This window comes from Populus trichocarpa, chromosome 1 (genome assembly GCF_000002775.5).
Source record: "Populus trichocarpa isolate Nisqually-1 chromosome 1, P.trichocarpa_v4.1, whole genome shotgun sequence".
Taxonomy (NCBI): Eukaryota; Viridiplantae; Streptophyta; class Magnoliopsida; order Malpighiales; family Salicaceae; genus Populus; species Populus trichocarpa.
In genome coordinates this window covers 7,067,406-7,083,748 of record NC_037285.2, presented here as the reverse complement: position 1 = coordinate 7,083,748, position 16,343 = coordinate 7,067,406, and the positions used below count along the sequence as shown (strand labels likewise).

At 34.9% G+C, this 16,343-nt stretch overlaps 3 protein-coding genes and 1 pseudogene across 3 annotated transcripts; 2 read left to right on the top strand and 2 right to left on the bottom strand.

The window, feature by feature from the left end:
* The first annotated feature begins 1,346 nt into the window (after nt 1–1,346).
* Nucleotides 1,347–5,202, top strand: LOC7472700 (probable beta-D-xylosidase 6). Its single transcript, XM_024586132.2, has 6 exons — nt 1,347–2,159; nt 2,549–2,715; nt 2,812–2,909; nt 2,984–3,334; nt 3,662–4,078; nt 4,472–5,202. The coding sequence occupies exons 1-6, from the start codon at nt 1,389–1,391 to the stop codon at nt 5,068–5,070; spliced, it is 2,403 nt and encodes an 800-aa protein (XP_024441900.2). The 5' UTR covers nt 1,347–1,388; the 3' UTR covers nt 5,071–5,202.
* A 644-nt stretch (nt 5,203–5,846) lies between these two features.
* On the bottom strand, nt 5,847–7,499 carry LOC7467071 (uncharacterized). The gene has a single exon (XM_002297932.4). It carries the CDS (start codon nt 6,740–6,742, stop codon nt 6,140–6,142), a length of 603 nt encoding a protein of 200 aa, XP_002297968.3. The 5' UTR covers nt 6,743–7,499; the 3' UTR covers nt 5,847–6,139.
* A 377-nt stretch (nt 7,500–7,876) lies between these two features.
* Nucleotides 7,877–9,376, top strand: LOC18094456 (uncharacterized; annotated as a pseudogene).
* Nucleotides 9,377–13,253: 3,877 nt separating this feature from the next.
* On the bottom strand, nt 13,254–15,880 carry LOC7467070 (DCD domain-containing protein NRP-B). The gene is made up of 5 exons (XM_002297931.4): nt 14,803–15,880; nt 14,247–14,347; nt 14,028–14,111; nt 13,799–13,909; nt 13,254–13,682 (listed from the first exon to the last, which is right to left on the bottom strand). The coding sequence occupies exons 1-5, from the start codon at nt 15,635–15,637 to the stop codon at nt 13,641–13,643; spliced, it is 1,173 nt and encodes a 390-aa protein (XP_002297967.2). The 5' UTR covers nt 15,638–15,880; the 3' UTR covers nt 13,254–13,640.
* Nucleotides 15,881–16,343: the final 463 nt, after the last annotated feature.

Sequence of the window (16,343 nt, the reverse complement as noted above, 5' to 3'; positions counted from 1 at the left end):
CCGTCAAACCCTGCCATGATAGTTTAATAACTAAATAGAAAAAAAAATTAACAAAAAAAATATTCATTAAAAAAAACAAAAAAAAAGTTTTAAAAAAACAAAGAAAAAAAAGAGTTTTTTTTTAAAAAAAAAACCTCTATCCTTTTTACTGTGGACTATAATGTGCAGTCCACAGTAAAACACACTGATGTATTTTAGTATATGTTACAATAAAAACAAACAAACAAAATTCTTATTTGATATGTATCAAGGGTTTAGCTGGTTAATAGATGGATTTGTTACTCAATTCTTCAATTTAATCTTTAATAAATTCTTATTTTCTTTCTTTCCAAACCCACAAAACCAAGTGGGTTTCTCAAGAACTCGAGTTGAGTGCCCCATCTCAAAGAAAGAAAGGAAGGAAGGAAAAAACTTGTTCTTGTTTGGCCTTATATGCTTCTGCCGCATGGCTTCAACCTTAAAAGGTTAGTCCGTTGGTTAAATATATTTGCTCTTTTATTTATTTATTTATTTTAGTATTAGATCTAGTGTCTGTGTGAAATCTAACTTGAAAAATACTCTAATAAAGGACTTTTTCTGTTTTTTTTAATATTTATTGTTATTCTCTCTTTATAATTTTATAGAATAACTAAACTAACCCATTTTATATATTTTTTTTATTAAATTGAAGTTTATAGATAAACATAAATAAAATACTTCAAAATCTAATATAAAACAAAACAAATTAAATTTTAGATTTTAAATTGTAACATTTTAGGTTAATTTTATTATTTTTATGTAAATATCTCACATTTTCATTACAAGATGGATTGTTAGTTTTCTTCATCTCATTATTAAAAATATTTCCTCATAAAAATACTAATTTTGTATTGACATGGTCATAAGATAATATTTATATTACTAATATATTTTCACTTCATGGATTTTCACTTCATTTCAGCGAGATAAGACGTCTTCTTCTTCTTCTTTTTCCCTTGATTTTTATCATGTCTTTTGGCATAAAAAGTAATTGAGAAAGTTTGACAACTTGTTTAATTTTGTAAATTTAAATCTTGAAGATAATATTTAAATAAGTTTATTATTATATATTAATATATTTTTTATATTGTTTGTGTTATATATATAATCCAGGTACATATAAAAATGCAATCAAACAATTATGAAAATAAATTATAATTTTTAATTATTAAAATCTTCGTGTTTCACCTTTTAATGTAATATTTAATGTTTTTCGTAATTGATAATTATAGTAATTGAATCACATTTCAAAATATATTGTTTCCAAACGTATGATTGGAGAACGAAAGATAAGCTTATGGTTGAACAAATAAAAGCAGAAGCGTAGTAGTTAGCTGAGCTTAACAAACATTCAAAGCAAAAGCAAGCAAATGGTGGCCAACGGGAGATGCCTTTTCTTTCTCCTATTATTCCTCTCCCTCTCCCCCTCCAACTCTAAATCAGTAGCAAATCCTCAGTTTCCATGCAAACCACCAACCCATAACACCTACTCCTTCTGTAACAAATCCTTACCCATCACTAGAAGAGCCCAGTCTCTCATCTCTCACTTAACCCTCCAAGAAAAGATCCAGCAACTCTCAGACAATGCCTCAGGGATCCCCAGACTTGGCATCCCACACTATGAATGGTGGTCTGAGTCTCTCCATGGAATTTCCATTAATGGCCCAGGTGTGTCCTTTAAGAATGGAGGACCTGTTACTTCAGCCACTGGTTTTCCTCAAGTTATTGTCAGCGCTGCTTCTTTTAATAGGACTCTTTGGTTCTTGATTGGATCAGCTATTGCCATCGAGGCTAGAGCTATGTACAATGTTGGCCAAGCAGGGTTGACCTTCTGGGCACCTAATATTAATATTTTTAGGGATCCCAGATGGGGGAGAGGCCAAGAAACTCCTGGTGAGGATCCTATGGTGGCTTCTGCTTATGCTATTGAGTTTGTCAAAGGTTTCCAAGGTGGGCATTGGAAAAATGGTACTGAGACTGAGAGTACTGATAGACATGGGATTGGACAGAAGAGGGTACTGTTAGGAGAGGATGGCGAAATTAATGATGATAAGCTTATGCTCTCTGCTTGTTGCAAACATTCCACTGCTTATGACCTGGAGAAATGGGGCAATTTCAGCAGATATTCATTCAATGCTGTGGTAACTTGGTTTTTTGTTTTTTAATCCAATTCGTTAATTCATTTTTACTGGTTTTCATAATTGTTAGTTGGAATTACAAGATAAAAGATGACTCCATCGAGAACTCCTTTGATAGTATTGTTAACTAGTTTCAAAAGGGTTTCCGTTGGCTTGGCTTAATTTGTAACTGGTTGGTAGGTAATAGAGAAACGTTTTAACTGGGTTTAGTTTGTTTCTTTGTAACCCATGACTTTTGGTTTGCTGGAGCAATATTTGATTGTCAAGTTCACTTTTTTATATATAAGTTGTAGGGTATTACAAAGCAAGATTTGTTGGTGTTTTGGCCTTTCTTAAAAATGAATGTTAACTGCAATCTCAAGTGAGTTTAATTGGTTTATCATTCCTAATAGGTTACAGAACAAGATATGGAGGATACGTATCAGCCTCCATTTCGTAGTTGCATACAAAAAGGCAAAGCAAGCTGCTTAATGTGTTCATATAATGAAGTTAACGGGGTGCCTGCTTGTGCAAGAGAGGATCTCTTACAAAAACCTAGAACAGAATGGGGATTCAAGGGGTAAAAGTTTTTAAGAGTTCTTTCTATATTATGCAATGGCAGAATCGAAATTCAGAATTTGATTGTTCATATTTGCGTGTCCCCGTGGAAAAACAGATACATCACCTCAGATTGTGATGCTGTGGCCACAATTTTTGAATATCAAAACTACTCCAAAAGCCCTGAGGATGCGGTTGCTATTGCTCTTAAAGCAGGTATCTATAACTAGCAGCAAACGAATACCACTGTTTGTCCAATTAATAGTCACTATGGGGATGCTTATTTGTAGGAATGGATATTAATTGTGGAACATATGTGCTACGAAATGCTCAATCTGCTGTCGAGAAGGGCAAGTTACAAGAGGAAGATATAGATCGAGCTCTTCATAATCTTTTTTCAGTTCAACTCAGGCTAGGGCTGTTTGATGGAGACCCTAGAAAAGGGCAGTTTGGAAAACTTGGACCTAAAAATGTCTGTACCAAAGAGCACAAGACACTAGCACTTGAAGCAGCAAGGCAGGGAATTGTGCTTCTGAAAAATGATAAAAAATTACTGCCTTTGAATAAAAAAGCTGTTTCTTCCTTGGCTATTATTGGTCCACTGGCAAACATGGCAAACAGTTTGGGTGGTGACTACACAGGTATGACTTGCTGCACATAATATCTTATTCAATTCAAATTCTATCCTTTTGTGTGAATTAGTTTCATCAACTAAAAGTCAGATTAAGTATTGGCAAATTGTTACCAAAAATCATTGAACTGAAGTGTTTTCTTTCTATGATGGACTGGTTATCATGATGTAAACAAACAATTATTCTATTTGTAATTTCCAAATTAGTTGCAGAATCACACTGATAGCAAACCTCGAAATCCGCTTACATCAAGTAATTGCAGAGTTTTGTCAACATTGTAGAATTTCTTCAACTTCAACACTCTATATATTTATTAATTGATACATTTAATTGTAGGATATCCATGTGATCCACAGAGTCTTTTTGAGGGACTTAAAGCCTACGTAAAGAAGACTTCTTATGCCATCGGTTGCCTTGATGTAGCTTGTGTTTCTGATACTCAGTTCCACAAAGCAATAATTGTTGCCAAAAGAGCTGATTTTGTAATTATTGTTGCTGGGCTTGATTTATCACAAGAAACTGAAGAGCATGACCGAGTTAGTCTTCTGTTACCTGGTAAACAAATGAGCCTTGTATCATCTGTTGCAGCAGCAAGTAAAAAACCAGTGATTCTAGTTCTTACTGGTGGAGGACCACTTGATGTATCATTTGCCAAAGGAGACCCAAGAATTGCTAGCATTCTTTGGATCGGGTACCCTGGTGAAGCTGGTGCAAAGGCACTTGCAGAAATCATCTTTGGAGAATATAATCCAGGTTGGTATGTGTACAAACATCAAGTTCCTATTCTCTTCCAAAAAATTGAAATTATCCTACTACATCTTTCATCGACACTACATTGAAAACTCCAATTTGTTATAGGCGAGACAGCATAAAAATAAAATCATCTTTGTAAAAGCATGAAGTTACCTTTATTAAAACTCATCATTTAGAATGGATTCATTTCCAGGTTTTTTAAGGAAAGCAGGTTACCAGTTAAGATATGAGAAGTATAAAAAATAGAATCCATTTGAAATTACATATGTTCTGATATCAGGTGCCATGGAAAAATGTCTGGGATTGTTTGGTTTCACTGATACATAGAGAAAACAATGCTTTCTTGTTCTCATCCAGAAGTCCCATTAAATGTCTTTACATCAAAATTTGCAGGTGGAAGATTGCCAATGACATGGTATCCGGAGTCATTCACTGAGGTATCGATGACTGATATGAACATGAGACCTAATCCTTCTCGTGGTTACCCAGGAAGAACCTATCGGTTTTACACTGGAAACCGAGTATATGGATTCGGTGGAGGCTTAAGCTACACTAATTTCACTTACAAGATCTTGTCAGCACCAAGCAAGCTAAGTTTGTCAGGCTCTTTGTCATCAAATTCTAGGAAGAGAATACTACAGCAGGGAGGAGAAAGATTAAGTTATATAAACGTCAACGAGATTACATCTTGCGATTCATTGCGATTCTATATGCAAATTTTGGTCGAGAATGTTGGAAATATGGATGGAGGCCACGTGGTGATGTTGTTCTCTAGAGTGCCAACAGTTTTCAGAGGCGCTCCAGAAAAACAGCTTGTTGGATTTGATCGAGTGCATACTATTTCCCACCGATCCACTGAAATGAGCATCTTGGTCGATCCTTGCGAGCATCTTAGTGTTGCAAACGAGCAAGGAAAAAAGATAATGCTGTTGGGTGGCCATGGCCTAATGTTAGGAGATCTGGAGCACTTTGTTACCATTCAAATTTATTGATTCCAACTGTTTCAAAATACCACAATGTTTCAACATAATTCTGTTTTTTAAAAAGCTTGCACCTTGTTTCCATTACTAAGCTTGTGGAGGTTTCTGAAAAATACAGATATGGTAAGAAGTCGTTGCATTCAAGAGCATATACGATATTATAACAAGACCACGTCCTTTTGGTCCTTTTTGTGGTAAACGTCAGTCAGTAGTAGATTTGGTTAGAAACCCCAGCTGATTAAATGAAAAACAGCCACTAATGGCCAATCCATTCCAATCACCCCTTCGACTCAAAATATTCTTGTTGTGCTCGTAGAGGAATTAAGGGGGGAGTGAGATATTTATGGATTCCATCAATATTTATGGATTCGTTTTTTAGTTCAATGTTCATGAAACAGTGGTACCTAGCCATTGCAACTTGAAACTTAAAACCAGTGCTTTTGAAGCAACTCTTTCTGCTCCTTTAAGACTTGGCTAACAAGTGCCAAGAAAATGCTCGTAAATTTTTTTCTTAATCAGATCTTAACTCCATCTATATTTAGTTTTTTTCACCAGCCGAGAATTTGATTCTTGAATGACGAAGTGGGAAACAAACTCGACTGCTATCCAAGCTAACTTTCAAGAGTACTGTTTTCTTTTCTTTTTCAGTACAAGTTACTGATACACACATGACACACCACACGTTCTTGAATTTGAAACCATAGTAACAGGTGCCTTTTGAACAACAAGTCTTTTTTCCTTTTCTTACAAGACCTCAACCAAAACAAGTTATCAAAAAGAGTAAGAACTAAACCAAAACCACTATAAATAACAAAACAATGAACCGTGAAAGCATAGGCATATGCTCTTACATTACAACTCTCTTCGTTGCATATCTACACGACGCTTGAAGACAATTCTTCAAGCATCCTGACATTAGACCCCAAAAAAAAACGACGAAGCGAAAAGCGTTTCTGTAACAGAGTAATAGTGCTTAATTTGCCACTAAAAGTCTAAAACAATTAAGGCATTTCGTTCACTAATATTCCTACCACTCAAATCCTCTATTTGCTAGCACAACAAGAAAAGGACGGACTAATTATTAATGTGGAACCCTGAATACATTAGAGAGCGCTGGCTTCCAAGAACTCTTGCTACGCCGAGGCGTCAGATTCGCTGAGCTTGCTGCCATTCTCATTTTCTCAATCAAGGCCTCGGTATTCACTTGTTCAGACAAAATTTCTTCCAACTGCTTGGTGCCGATCACCAACTTCACTCTCCAAACCCCATCCCCTAGCGCAGGCAGGACCTCGAGCACCGGTCCGGTTGCTAAGTCGTCTACATAATCCATTGCTGCTGTACTGGATGACATCTTTGGTGGCTCAATCTCATTAATCCACTCCATAGCTACCTTCTCTGTGGCCAGCCCCATGCCTTGAGCTTGGCTAATAACTTTAGTGTCACATAATTTCTGCTCATTCTGAGGTGGAAGAAGACAGTAAAATTGGCCACCAAGTAGGTACTCATGGGTAGACAATGGAGATGAAGCATGACCCTGCCTAAAAATGCTGTAACCTGGATATTCACGAAGGACATCTTTGGCTAACTTAGGACCCTTGAACTCTACAATACCCCCAGAATCTGTTAAAACCCTGATGTTGTTAGGACAATCTTCCATAACCCCTTTGAGAGAGCAATTTCCCATTACTACAATTCTGTTACATCAACATGAGTCACAGACACACAAGCTCCAGTTCATATATAGAAATTGAGGAATCCAAGCAGAAACAAGTGGGGAGACAATGGAGAGATGTCAGAAGGGACAAGGCAGTGTTGCTTTATTCAAAAATCTTGATCGGTTCCATGTGATGTTAGACCGTTGATAGGATTATTTAAGCGTTTAAGTTATGAGTTGATCCAAGGCAAAACAATAGAATATGCAAGGTAGAATGGTATGTTAAAATAATAGGAGGAAGAAACGACAATTTAGATGTGGCTAATTTCAAATTTATGCGCTGAGGGGTATGAATTTACCACCTTTGGTGACTGACTCCTTCGTAACAACAGCATTGTAGTCTCTAAAAATCCGTGACAAAATGCTGTCTTTTCAATATGACTTGGGACAAAAAATATGCATGCTCCGCAACAAGAACCTATACCTATATATGTAATGGTTTTTTCAATGTTTTAACATTAGATGTAATGCCCATGTCAGCAGCGCCTCAGGAATTATTCTTGTGCTCCTCCATGCTTGGATTCTTCTTCAGTTGCATTGTTCAAATCTAGTACTCTTTGTTAGAAGGATTGGATTTTGGATTTTGTATCGAGCCCAGCTAACCTGAAGCCCAAATGTTTTGATGGGACAAAAACCTTTAGCTAGCCACATTTGAGCCATGAGCTAAACCCAATCATATTATTATAGACGAGAGTTGAGAGGTGAGAGAGCACCCTTTTAGCCCTCTGTCTAAGGACAAGCAATCCACGAAATTTGAAGAATTTTTTTTTTTTTGTTTTTAAGATTAATGGGGCGTTTAGACCAGCTTGTTCATAAGTAATTTCACAGGTTTTAAAATTAATAATCATAAATTTTTTTAATAATCTTGAGATTTATAGCACCCGAAACAAAATCAAATTTAAACCCCAATTTGAAAGAAACTCTTATTCTTTGGAAAGTGTAAGTGAAAACTCACAGCCAGAAATGCGAGTAAAACCAAATAAGCTAAAAACATATATCCCCTTTGTCTTGTACTCTCACAACCCACTTGATCATACCAGCATTGTCCAACCAGCTGGCGTTCCAAGATACCATTTTCTTCGTGGCACTCAGCTACACCACACATCAATTCTGAGGCTAAGAACCCATTATCCCACAAATATTTTCTGAAAGCTCACTTCTTCTTCAATTTCAAAGTAGAAAAGACAAAACATAATGAGACCAAAGCCTCCACTAAAACCACACACATATTATTCCACTTTCCGACCACAAAAAATAAAAATAAAAATACCCCAAATCTTCCTTTACACTTTGGATCGCAAATCACTACGTATATATTGTCTCCTTGAACATCCGAAACCAAAAGACGCGGATTAAAAAAAAATGGGGTGCAATTCTTCAAAAGGAATTGAAGCAAGTGAAGATGTCTATCTTCCACCACCTTCCAGCTTCGCAGTATTCGACATCAACTCAATTCAAGAACCATGGCTTGTAGTGGGCAATTCTGTTCAAGAAAATCAAGAAATGCCATCAAATGTGCAAGCTCCAATACTAGAGAAGCTCAACCAGTTTGAAACGGATGCTCCTCATTCTTGGGATGAGGTTAGTAAGGCACTTAAAGACCTTAAGCCTACCCTCAGTAAAAAAACGCCTTTTGCCACACCACCACCACCATCACAAAAGGCGCCTTATACTACACCAACTCAAGTTGCTAAAACCAACCAAGAAAAGAAGCAAGAACCGAGAAAGAGTGTTTCTATTCATACCCTTGAAGAGCTGGAAGCAAAACTAGCTCCAAAACCTGAAAAGGAGTTGAAAAAAACAGAGTCCATTAGGACCGGCCAGTTGAGGTTGTCAGCAAGCCCGAGTCACGAGTTGGGACTGAGCCAGTGATCGAGTCAGGTGCTGGTGGTGCTGTCAGGTCGGTGAAGGAGAATATCTTCATAGTAAGGGATAAGTTAGAGAGGGAAAAGGGAGGGAAGCCTGTGAAGAAGTTGGACCCACTGAGTGGATTCGAAGAGAAGAGTCCACCAAGTGGAGCTAACTCAGTTGTGCTTTACACGACGTCGTTACGAGGGGTACGTAAGACATTTGAAGATTGTACTCGTGTGAAGACCATATTTGAGCTGCACCATGTAATTTTTTATGAGAGGGACGTCTCGTTGCATGGGGAGTTTTTGAACGAGTTGAGGGATTTGACGGGAGAAGGGATGAGTGTGCCTAGCTAGGGTTTTTATCAAGGGAAGGTACATAGGAGGAGTTGATGAGGTTGTTGAGTTGAATGAGTCAGCTCGACTCGGGAGGATACTAGTTTGGGCACGCGTGGAGCGAGTTGAAGGAAGACAAGCGTGTGAAGGATGTGGGGATGCTAGGTTTGTGCCATGTTTGGAATGTGGTGGGAGTTGAAAGGTTTTGGTTGATGGGGTCAAGGAGAGGTGTGGGAAGTGCAATGAGAATGGGTTGGTTCGTTGCCCAACTTGTCATTAACGAAGTTTTCGATTTTTTTTAAAAAAAAAAAAACTCGATGGGTGTGGTATTTTTCAGTCAATTTGATGCGTATAAGAACATCCATCTTTTATTAAAGATAAATTATTCAATATAAAACTAGTTCCAATGTTCACGCTATGCTACGAGGAACCAAAATATTTTTGAATATAAAAAAAAATGTCAAAGTCCTAAGAGTGTCTTTGACATTGTTATTACTGAAAATATAGTGGTTTTGAAAAAGAATTCATCAAGAAATTGTTTTGTAAAATAAAACTAATACATGTATTTAATAAAATAAATCAAGAATTATATATTTTAATAAATAATAAAAAGACTAAATGAGGAAAATATGACAAAGATGCAAATTAGGATATATAATCTTAGGTCGCATGTAACTTTTCAGTTTTTTTTTATCTAATTATAGAATAATATTTCTTTTAAAATGTAAATCATTTAAATAATCACAAAACATATATTTCTCAAATTTAAAATTAATTTTCTTAACGTGTCACTTATTTATCTTACCGTATAAGATTTTTAACTTTAATCATTGTTTTTCTTAAAAAAAAAATAGAGAGAGAGAAAATTATATGATAGTTAAAATAAGTTTAAAAATATTATCAAAATATTATGTTCATATATTTTGTGTGGTTGAAAGCTAAATAAGTCATATATACATGTGCTAAAATCATATTCAAAATATATTTAAATTTTTAAAAAAATAAATTGAATTTTCATGAACAATTTATTATTATTATTATTATCAAATACATAATAATTAAAAAAATATTAAAATTCAAATAAAAATTTGTATTATTATTACTTAAGAACCATGTCAAAACTAATTAAAAAACAAGTGAATCAACAAGATAAATTATTTTGAGGGACAAAAAATAAGAAAAAAAAAGAATAGAAAAAGACATAAAAGGATTAGGCCTAGCACTTGACTCCCTAATAGCACGAGAGTACGAGCTTGGGTGTTTACCCTTGCTTTATTTTATTTTTTTATTAAGAAGACAAATGATATGTCGTCCATCCTATATTTTTTTTTTTTTGAAAAAATTTAATCGAAAGACATTGTTTGTTCAGGCAGATTATGCACTGTCTGTTTGGCCAGTTTTAGGCAACCCAAATGGTCAGAAATTAGATAGAATCTCTCCTTTCATTTTTTTGGACAAAACAACTCATTTTCAACTAAATTTTGACCTAGAAACATATGCAAAACAACATATACAACTCAATAAACCCACCTATGCCCTTAAACTTGCCAAAAAAATCGGTTAAAACAAATAAAAAATCAACCCAAAACCCCATGTCTTTTCAAGCCCCAATCTATTTTTTCATGAAATTTGAATGTCAGTAATCACCACCGTCCAACTCTTCTCATAAAATGAAACATTTTAGCACCAAACCTGAATCACTTTGTGGTATGAATCGAGACAACCAACCACTTTTTCTCTTTATAATCATTTTTCAATGTATCTCTTTCTTGTTTAGGGATCGAAAAATAAATAAAATGAATTCTTGGATCAAAATAAACATTAGTAAAAAATTTGAATCAAACTTATTTTTCTTCGTGTTTTATATTTTAATTTTTTTTTATTTAGTACTTTTATCATAATTGCAATATTAATTCCATCTAATTAAGTCATTGAAAGATATAATTAAAAGGAAAAAAAAAAGTGAAAAAAAATGGTTGCTTCATTCTTTATGTGAATAGTGAAGCATCATAATCTTATCCGATTCTTTTAATAGAAAGTATAACGGAAAGCATAACGGAAAGCATAGCGGGAATTCAGAAGAACATATATTCTTTTGCTAATTTGAATATGGTGTGATAATGGGGAAAAAAGACGGGTGGGGTGGTGGTGGCGGGTTGGCGGGTTGGCGGGTGGCGGTGGTGCGTTTGAATAATAATTGATGTGTTTTGTGATTGTTGAGTTTTGGAATTTGATTGATAGAAGTAGAGATAAAGGAACTTTAAATTAAATGATTGTGATTGTTTGGATCGATGATGGTTTTTTTCTTTCTATTTTTTTATGATTTTCTCCTCAATGTCGACTGAATAGTTTATGGTGATGATTTAATTGATTGCATACAAGTGTTCAATAACAAAATGGCACGGCCCCTTCTTTTTCCGAGGGCTTATCAACGATCATTCACCGAGTTGATCTTGGCAACAGCCAAGGACAACCCGTGAGGGAGAGGTTTTTTTATATATTATTGTTTTTGTGTTTTAAAAATATTTAAAAAATATTATTTTTTATTTTAAATTAATTTTTTTAATATTTTCCGGTCATGTTTATATTAAAAATAATTTTTTTAAAAAAATTATTTTAATATATCTTTAAAAAAAAAATCACTTCAAGAAAAACAACTATTATAATAAAAAAAAACTCAACCAAAAACCTCTTTTGCGACACTGAGAAAGTTAGATTGGTGTCCGAGATGGGCTTAATCAGACTATTTTGATTAGACGGTTCTTACAAGAGTCGAACACAAAATATGCCTGCTCGGAAATATTCGTCCGCCACGCAACCACCATGCTTCGAGCTTGCAATTATTGGTTAACGGTCATAATCATCATTACTTTGCACCTTTCCGACAATTAACACTCCAATGGTTCATCTCAACGGTGCCACGACGATGAAAGATATTTATGCAGGTAAATAAAATTGAATGAGACCCACCAACTTCTTAGTGTAAAGAACAAATTAGAACCTGGAGTTGCCCCCTCGAGTCTTTTTACGATAAAAAATAAAACTTTTGACTCTCTTCGAGAAAGAATTGCTTCTGGGAATGATTAATTGGGGCTGGAAGGTTTATCAAAACCCTAAAAAGAAATTGTAAAACCAACCAGTCAATTTTGCTAACACAGTCAACATGTGGGCCAATTGGGTTTGCGGTGCCGAATACAAAAAACATTGATTTTGAGTAATAAATAGAGAATTACTCTGCTAAAGCATTCGATTTTAGCAAGCTCTAATCATTTCTTTGCCACTCGATTTGAGCTGTTCTAACAATATCTTGACAGATATTCCAATAAGAGAACTATAATCAGCTTTTGAATAGGTCTAATTATTAGGTTCAGATAAATCACACCACCCTTTGAGAGACAGTCCATGTCCTTTCCTTCTTCTACTTCTTTTTTTTAAGAATCTATCCACATGATGTCGGCACATTTTGAATTCCCAGCCCCCAGCCCCCAGCCCCCCGTTTGATATTGATGTAGTAGAGGTCGGTCAAAATTTAAAAAAAAAAAAGTTTTAATTAATTTTTTATATTTTTAAAATGTTTTAATATGTTAATATTAAATTTTAAAAAATAAAAAATATTATTTTAATACATTTCTAAAAAAAAACAAATTACCATCATATTTTTTTCTATTAATATAGATATTCGGGTCAGTTTGTACGTACCTCGACTAATCTCACAAGCCCTGAAGTTAATGACCATATAAATCTTTAATGATCGTAAAATTTATAAAAGTTATAAAACTTGAACTGATAATCTCTAAACAACAAACCATTTACCATCGCACTTTTAAACAACAGCCTTGTAACAGGTGAAGACCATGGATAATCGAAAAGGACGGTGCAGCATCCCATCTGTGGGTTGAGTTGAAGTTCCATGGCTGATAACCTAACTGCCCATTGAAAATACTGCCTTCTTTGAGTGGTGAAACAAAGTTTGAAGTAGGTGATCCAATCACCCTTATCCTTTGCCGAAGCATTTTTGTATGTTTGCCTCTTATTATAGCCAGCCAAATTCAAGAAAAGACAGAGCTTTAATTTATTTGTTGAGCAGATAGATGGCTTGTAATTGTTTATTATTCAGAGAAAGAAAATATAAAGACAATAAGGTAACTTACAAACGCAAATGGGGCTGTAGCAAACGTAGGATTCTGTGGATTATACAACATTTTACACACTCAACGTTGAGCTGCATAGGTGTTGAAGATAATGGAGTGGGAACATCCACTGAACTTCTTGTTTAGACATGAAAAAACCACGGCTAAGAGCTTAAAATCATCGCGTTCCTTAATTACCATTTATTTCCATTGCTTCTCATGCAAATGAAAAGATATCCAAACAGCAATACATCCTTAATTCACTTGATTACAACTCATAAATAAAAGTTTATGTTTTTTAAGCCCTTTATTTATATGTCAAACCAGAGAAAAAAAAAACGAGGGTGTTCAAAACAGCCTCCATTAAAAAAGATTATACATCACACAGGCCTTATGAGCAGCCTCTTTCCTGTTCCCACAATTCCTCGCCGAACTCTCCTTAAAACTTCAATATATTGAAGCCAAACAACTATTTTTGATCTTCTATTCTTTTGTCAACTCTTCTTTTTCACTTTATGTGTATCTCTCTGCCTGTATAGGATAATATTGTTTTCAAGGGTTTTGTTCTTCAAAGATGTCCAAGAGAGACAGTGCCTGAAAATCCATCAGAAAAATAATTCAGAACTCAGAGCATGTGTTAAGGAAATGCAATGAATTTTCACAAATACATCATGCCGGATTCATTTTGGTCACCGTCGGAATGAAATTACCTCTGGAATGTTGAGTTCAAGGCGGAACTTGGGGCCATCGTAGTGATGGAGAATTGGCCGGAAAGAGTCCTCTTCAAGTGGCGCACAGATTTTCCTTGTCATAACTCTCACCTGTACAAAAAAACAGAAGTGTTAAACCTTCAATGATCCAATATATACAGAGTGGCATTAAATCACAGGCAGGTATTTAATTTATCCAACTAATAAACAGCAGATTCCCCATATATACCTGAGCAGGGAAGCGTGATTCGCCGGGACATTTCTTGTCTTCCCAGGCTGCGGGATCGATGTTTGTTCCTCCAAAACTTGCAGCCTATACATACCATCAAAGACACCTTCAGTTTATTTAGAAGTATCGCTAAATCTTTTGTAAACATAGCCATAAACCCAAGGACAAGTGAAAACTGCTTAGATATTATGCAAAGAAGTAGAGAACTGACAAACCAACCTCAAAAACTCCATGGAGTTGATGAGTGGAGTAGTTGTAGAGGAAAAGGGGCAAGCCTGGAGTGATCTGCCTCACGGAATCGCGGTATCGGGGAGGCAAGCCTTCAAAAAAATCCAAGCAACAATTTAGAATTCAAGACCAGCAAAAAGCTCATATCAAAGATGCACAGAGGAATAAAAAAGTTCAAGGAAGAGATTTATAAAAAAAAATCAACTAGGTTCAGACAACGATTAAGCAATGATTTCATATCTTATTATTTTGTAGAGCAGATCAAATTATGCCTCTCATTATTGACAACCCAGATTGCTTAGAAGAACCACAAATTTCGCACCTAAAATTAATTACGGCACAGAATTCCCAACTATAAAAGCTTTGCACCTAAAAACCTAGACTAGTCTGCATGATATTACAATCTATGACCTGTTTACAAAAGCAAAGAAGTAAGATCGAAACCTTAAAAAGACCAGAACTTAGTAAAAGAAAACAGAGAAAATTAAAAGATCAAAACATTCCAGGCAAAACAGAAACAAGAAGAAATGAAATCTGACAAACATACCAAAAAGCTCTCTCTTGAGATTCTCTGCCATGGTATCATTGTTGCAGACAAAGATATATCCACCAATTGTTTCATACCTAGGCAAAGACTCAGATGGTGGCAGTGTCTTAAACCTCTTATCAGCAGCACTCTTACTATCATTATTTTCATTACTATTACTCTTCTTGCTGCTATTCTTTTTGCTACTCTTGCTTCCAAAATCATCATCTCCCTTGTTCTTGTTACCCTTCACACTAACATTAACGTTACTGTTATGGATATTATTGTTCTTTGAATAGATCCCTTTATTGAAACCTCCATTGATCCCAATATTTTTTTGAGATCCACCAACAAAGTGACCAATAGGTCCAATTGGACTGACCCCATAATTGTTAGCACTAGACCCCATCTTCCATCCATCATTGAACACATTCAAGTCAGAACCTTTTGGCTTCAGATTGTAACCGTCACTGAACACATTCAAGTTAGACCCTTTCGGCTTCAAATCATTGACAGAACTCCACCCATCATCGAACAGATTCAAGTTAGACCCTTTCGGCTTCAGATCATTAACAGAGTTCCACCCATCATTGAATAGATTCAAACCAGAACCTTTCTGCTTAATATCATTAATAGGATTCCATCCATCACTGAAACTATTCAAATCAGACCCTTTTTGCTTCAAATTGTTAACTTCACCACCAACTCTGATATCAAAATTCCTCCTTTCATCTGGCCTCTTTGACCCGTATGAATTGCTCCATATAGAATCATTGAGTGACAGATTAGCTAAATTTGATGTCTGCACCCTGAGCTGATCACTGAACTGATAAAATGATTGCTGGTTATTCTCCATTTCCAAGTTCAATTCCCTTGAGAAACAATCAAAAACAATAAAAAGGCAACTGGATTTACGAGATAAGATAGGAATAAAGAAGCTTGAGTGTAAATATTATGATGTAAGAAACACTGGAGATAGCAGAAGAAGTGGAAGGTTTGGTTTTTGATAGAGTGGGTGAGAAAGGGAGTATTAATAGGTGAAGATTAGATTAAAAGGTGGAAGTTTCCAGGAAATTACAAGGCTTTTTGGAATTGCGGTACAATTGGTTTTTGAGAAATATATTAAAATTTATTTTTTATTTTTTAAAATTTATTTTTAATATCAATATATTAATATTAAAAAAATAATTAAAAAAACAATTAAATTTTAAATAAACAACATTTTGACTGCACTGTCCGGCATAATTTTCGAAGATTGCGTGTGGATTTGTCAAAGAGGAAAGTTATAAACATCTGCGAATTTAATTAGTCATGGTAGACTGTGGACTATATTGATGTGGTGACATGTTAACTATTACAAAAGGGATATTTAATTGGTTTCGTGAAATTACAATACAGAACAGATATTTATACTTCTGATCAAGAGAAAAAATCTCATATATTGTCTGGTAAAAAGAATTTATATTTTTGTGAATACACGTATTATCAATTACCGATACAGTTTAAAAATTTGTGTGAAAAATTATTTATATAAACAGTGAATAAAATCATGTTTTTCTTTT

Excerpts from the sequence above, each read along its gene's own strand:
- LOC7472700 (XM_024586132.2), top strand. The coding sequence starts at position 1,389 with ATGGTGGCCAACGGGAGATGCCTTTTCTTTCTCCTATTATTCCTCTCC. Across the intron at positions 2,160-2,548 it reads GATATTCATTCAATGCTGTG|GTTACAGAACAAGATATGGA; the intron begins GTAACTTGGTTT and ends CATTCCTAATAG. Across the intron at positions 3,335-3,661 it reads TTTGGGTGGTGACTACACAG|GATATCCATGTGATCCACAG; the intron begins GTATGACTTGCT and ends ATTTAATTGTAG.
- LOC7467071 (XM_002297932.4), bottom strand. The coding sequence starts at position 6,742 with ATGGGAAATTGCTCTCTCAAAGGGGTTATGGAAGATTGTCCTAACAAC.
- LOC7467070 (XM_002297931.4), bottom strand. The coding sequence starts at position 15,637 with ATGGAGAATAACCAGCAATCATTTTATCAGTTCAGTGATCAGCTCAGG. Across the intron at positions 14,348-14,802 it reads TCTCAAGAGAGAGCTTTTTG|GCTTGCCTCCCCGATACCGC; the intron begins GTATGTTTGTCA and ends ATTTTTTTGAAG. Across the intron at positions 13,910-14,027 it reads AATCACGCTTCCCTGCTCAG|GTGAGAGTTATGACAAGGAA; the intron begins GTATATATGGGG and ends TTTTTTGTACAG.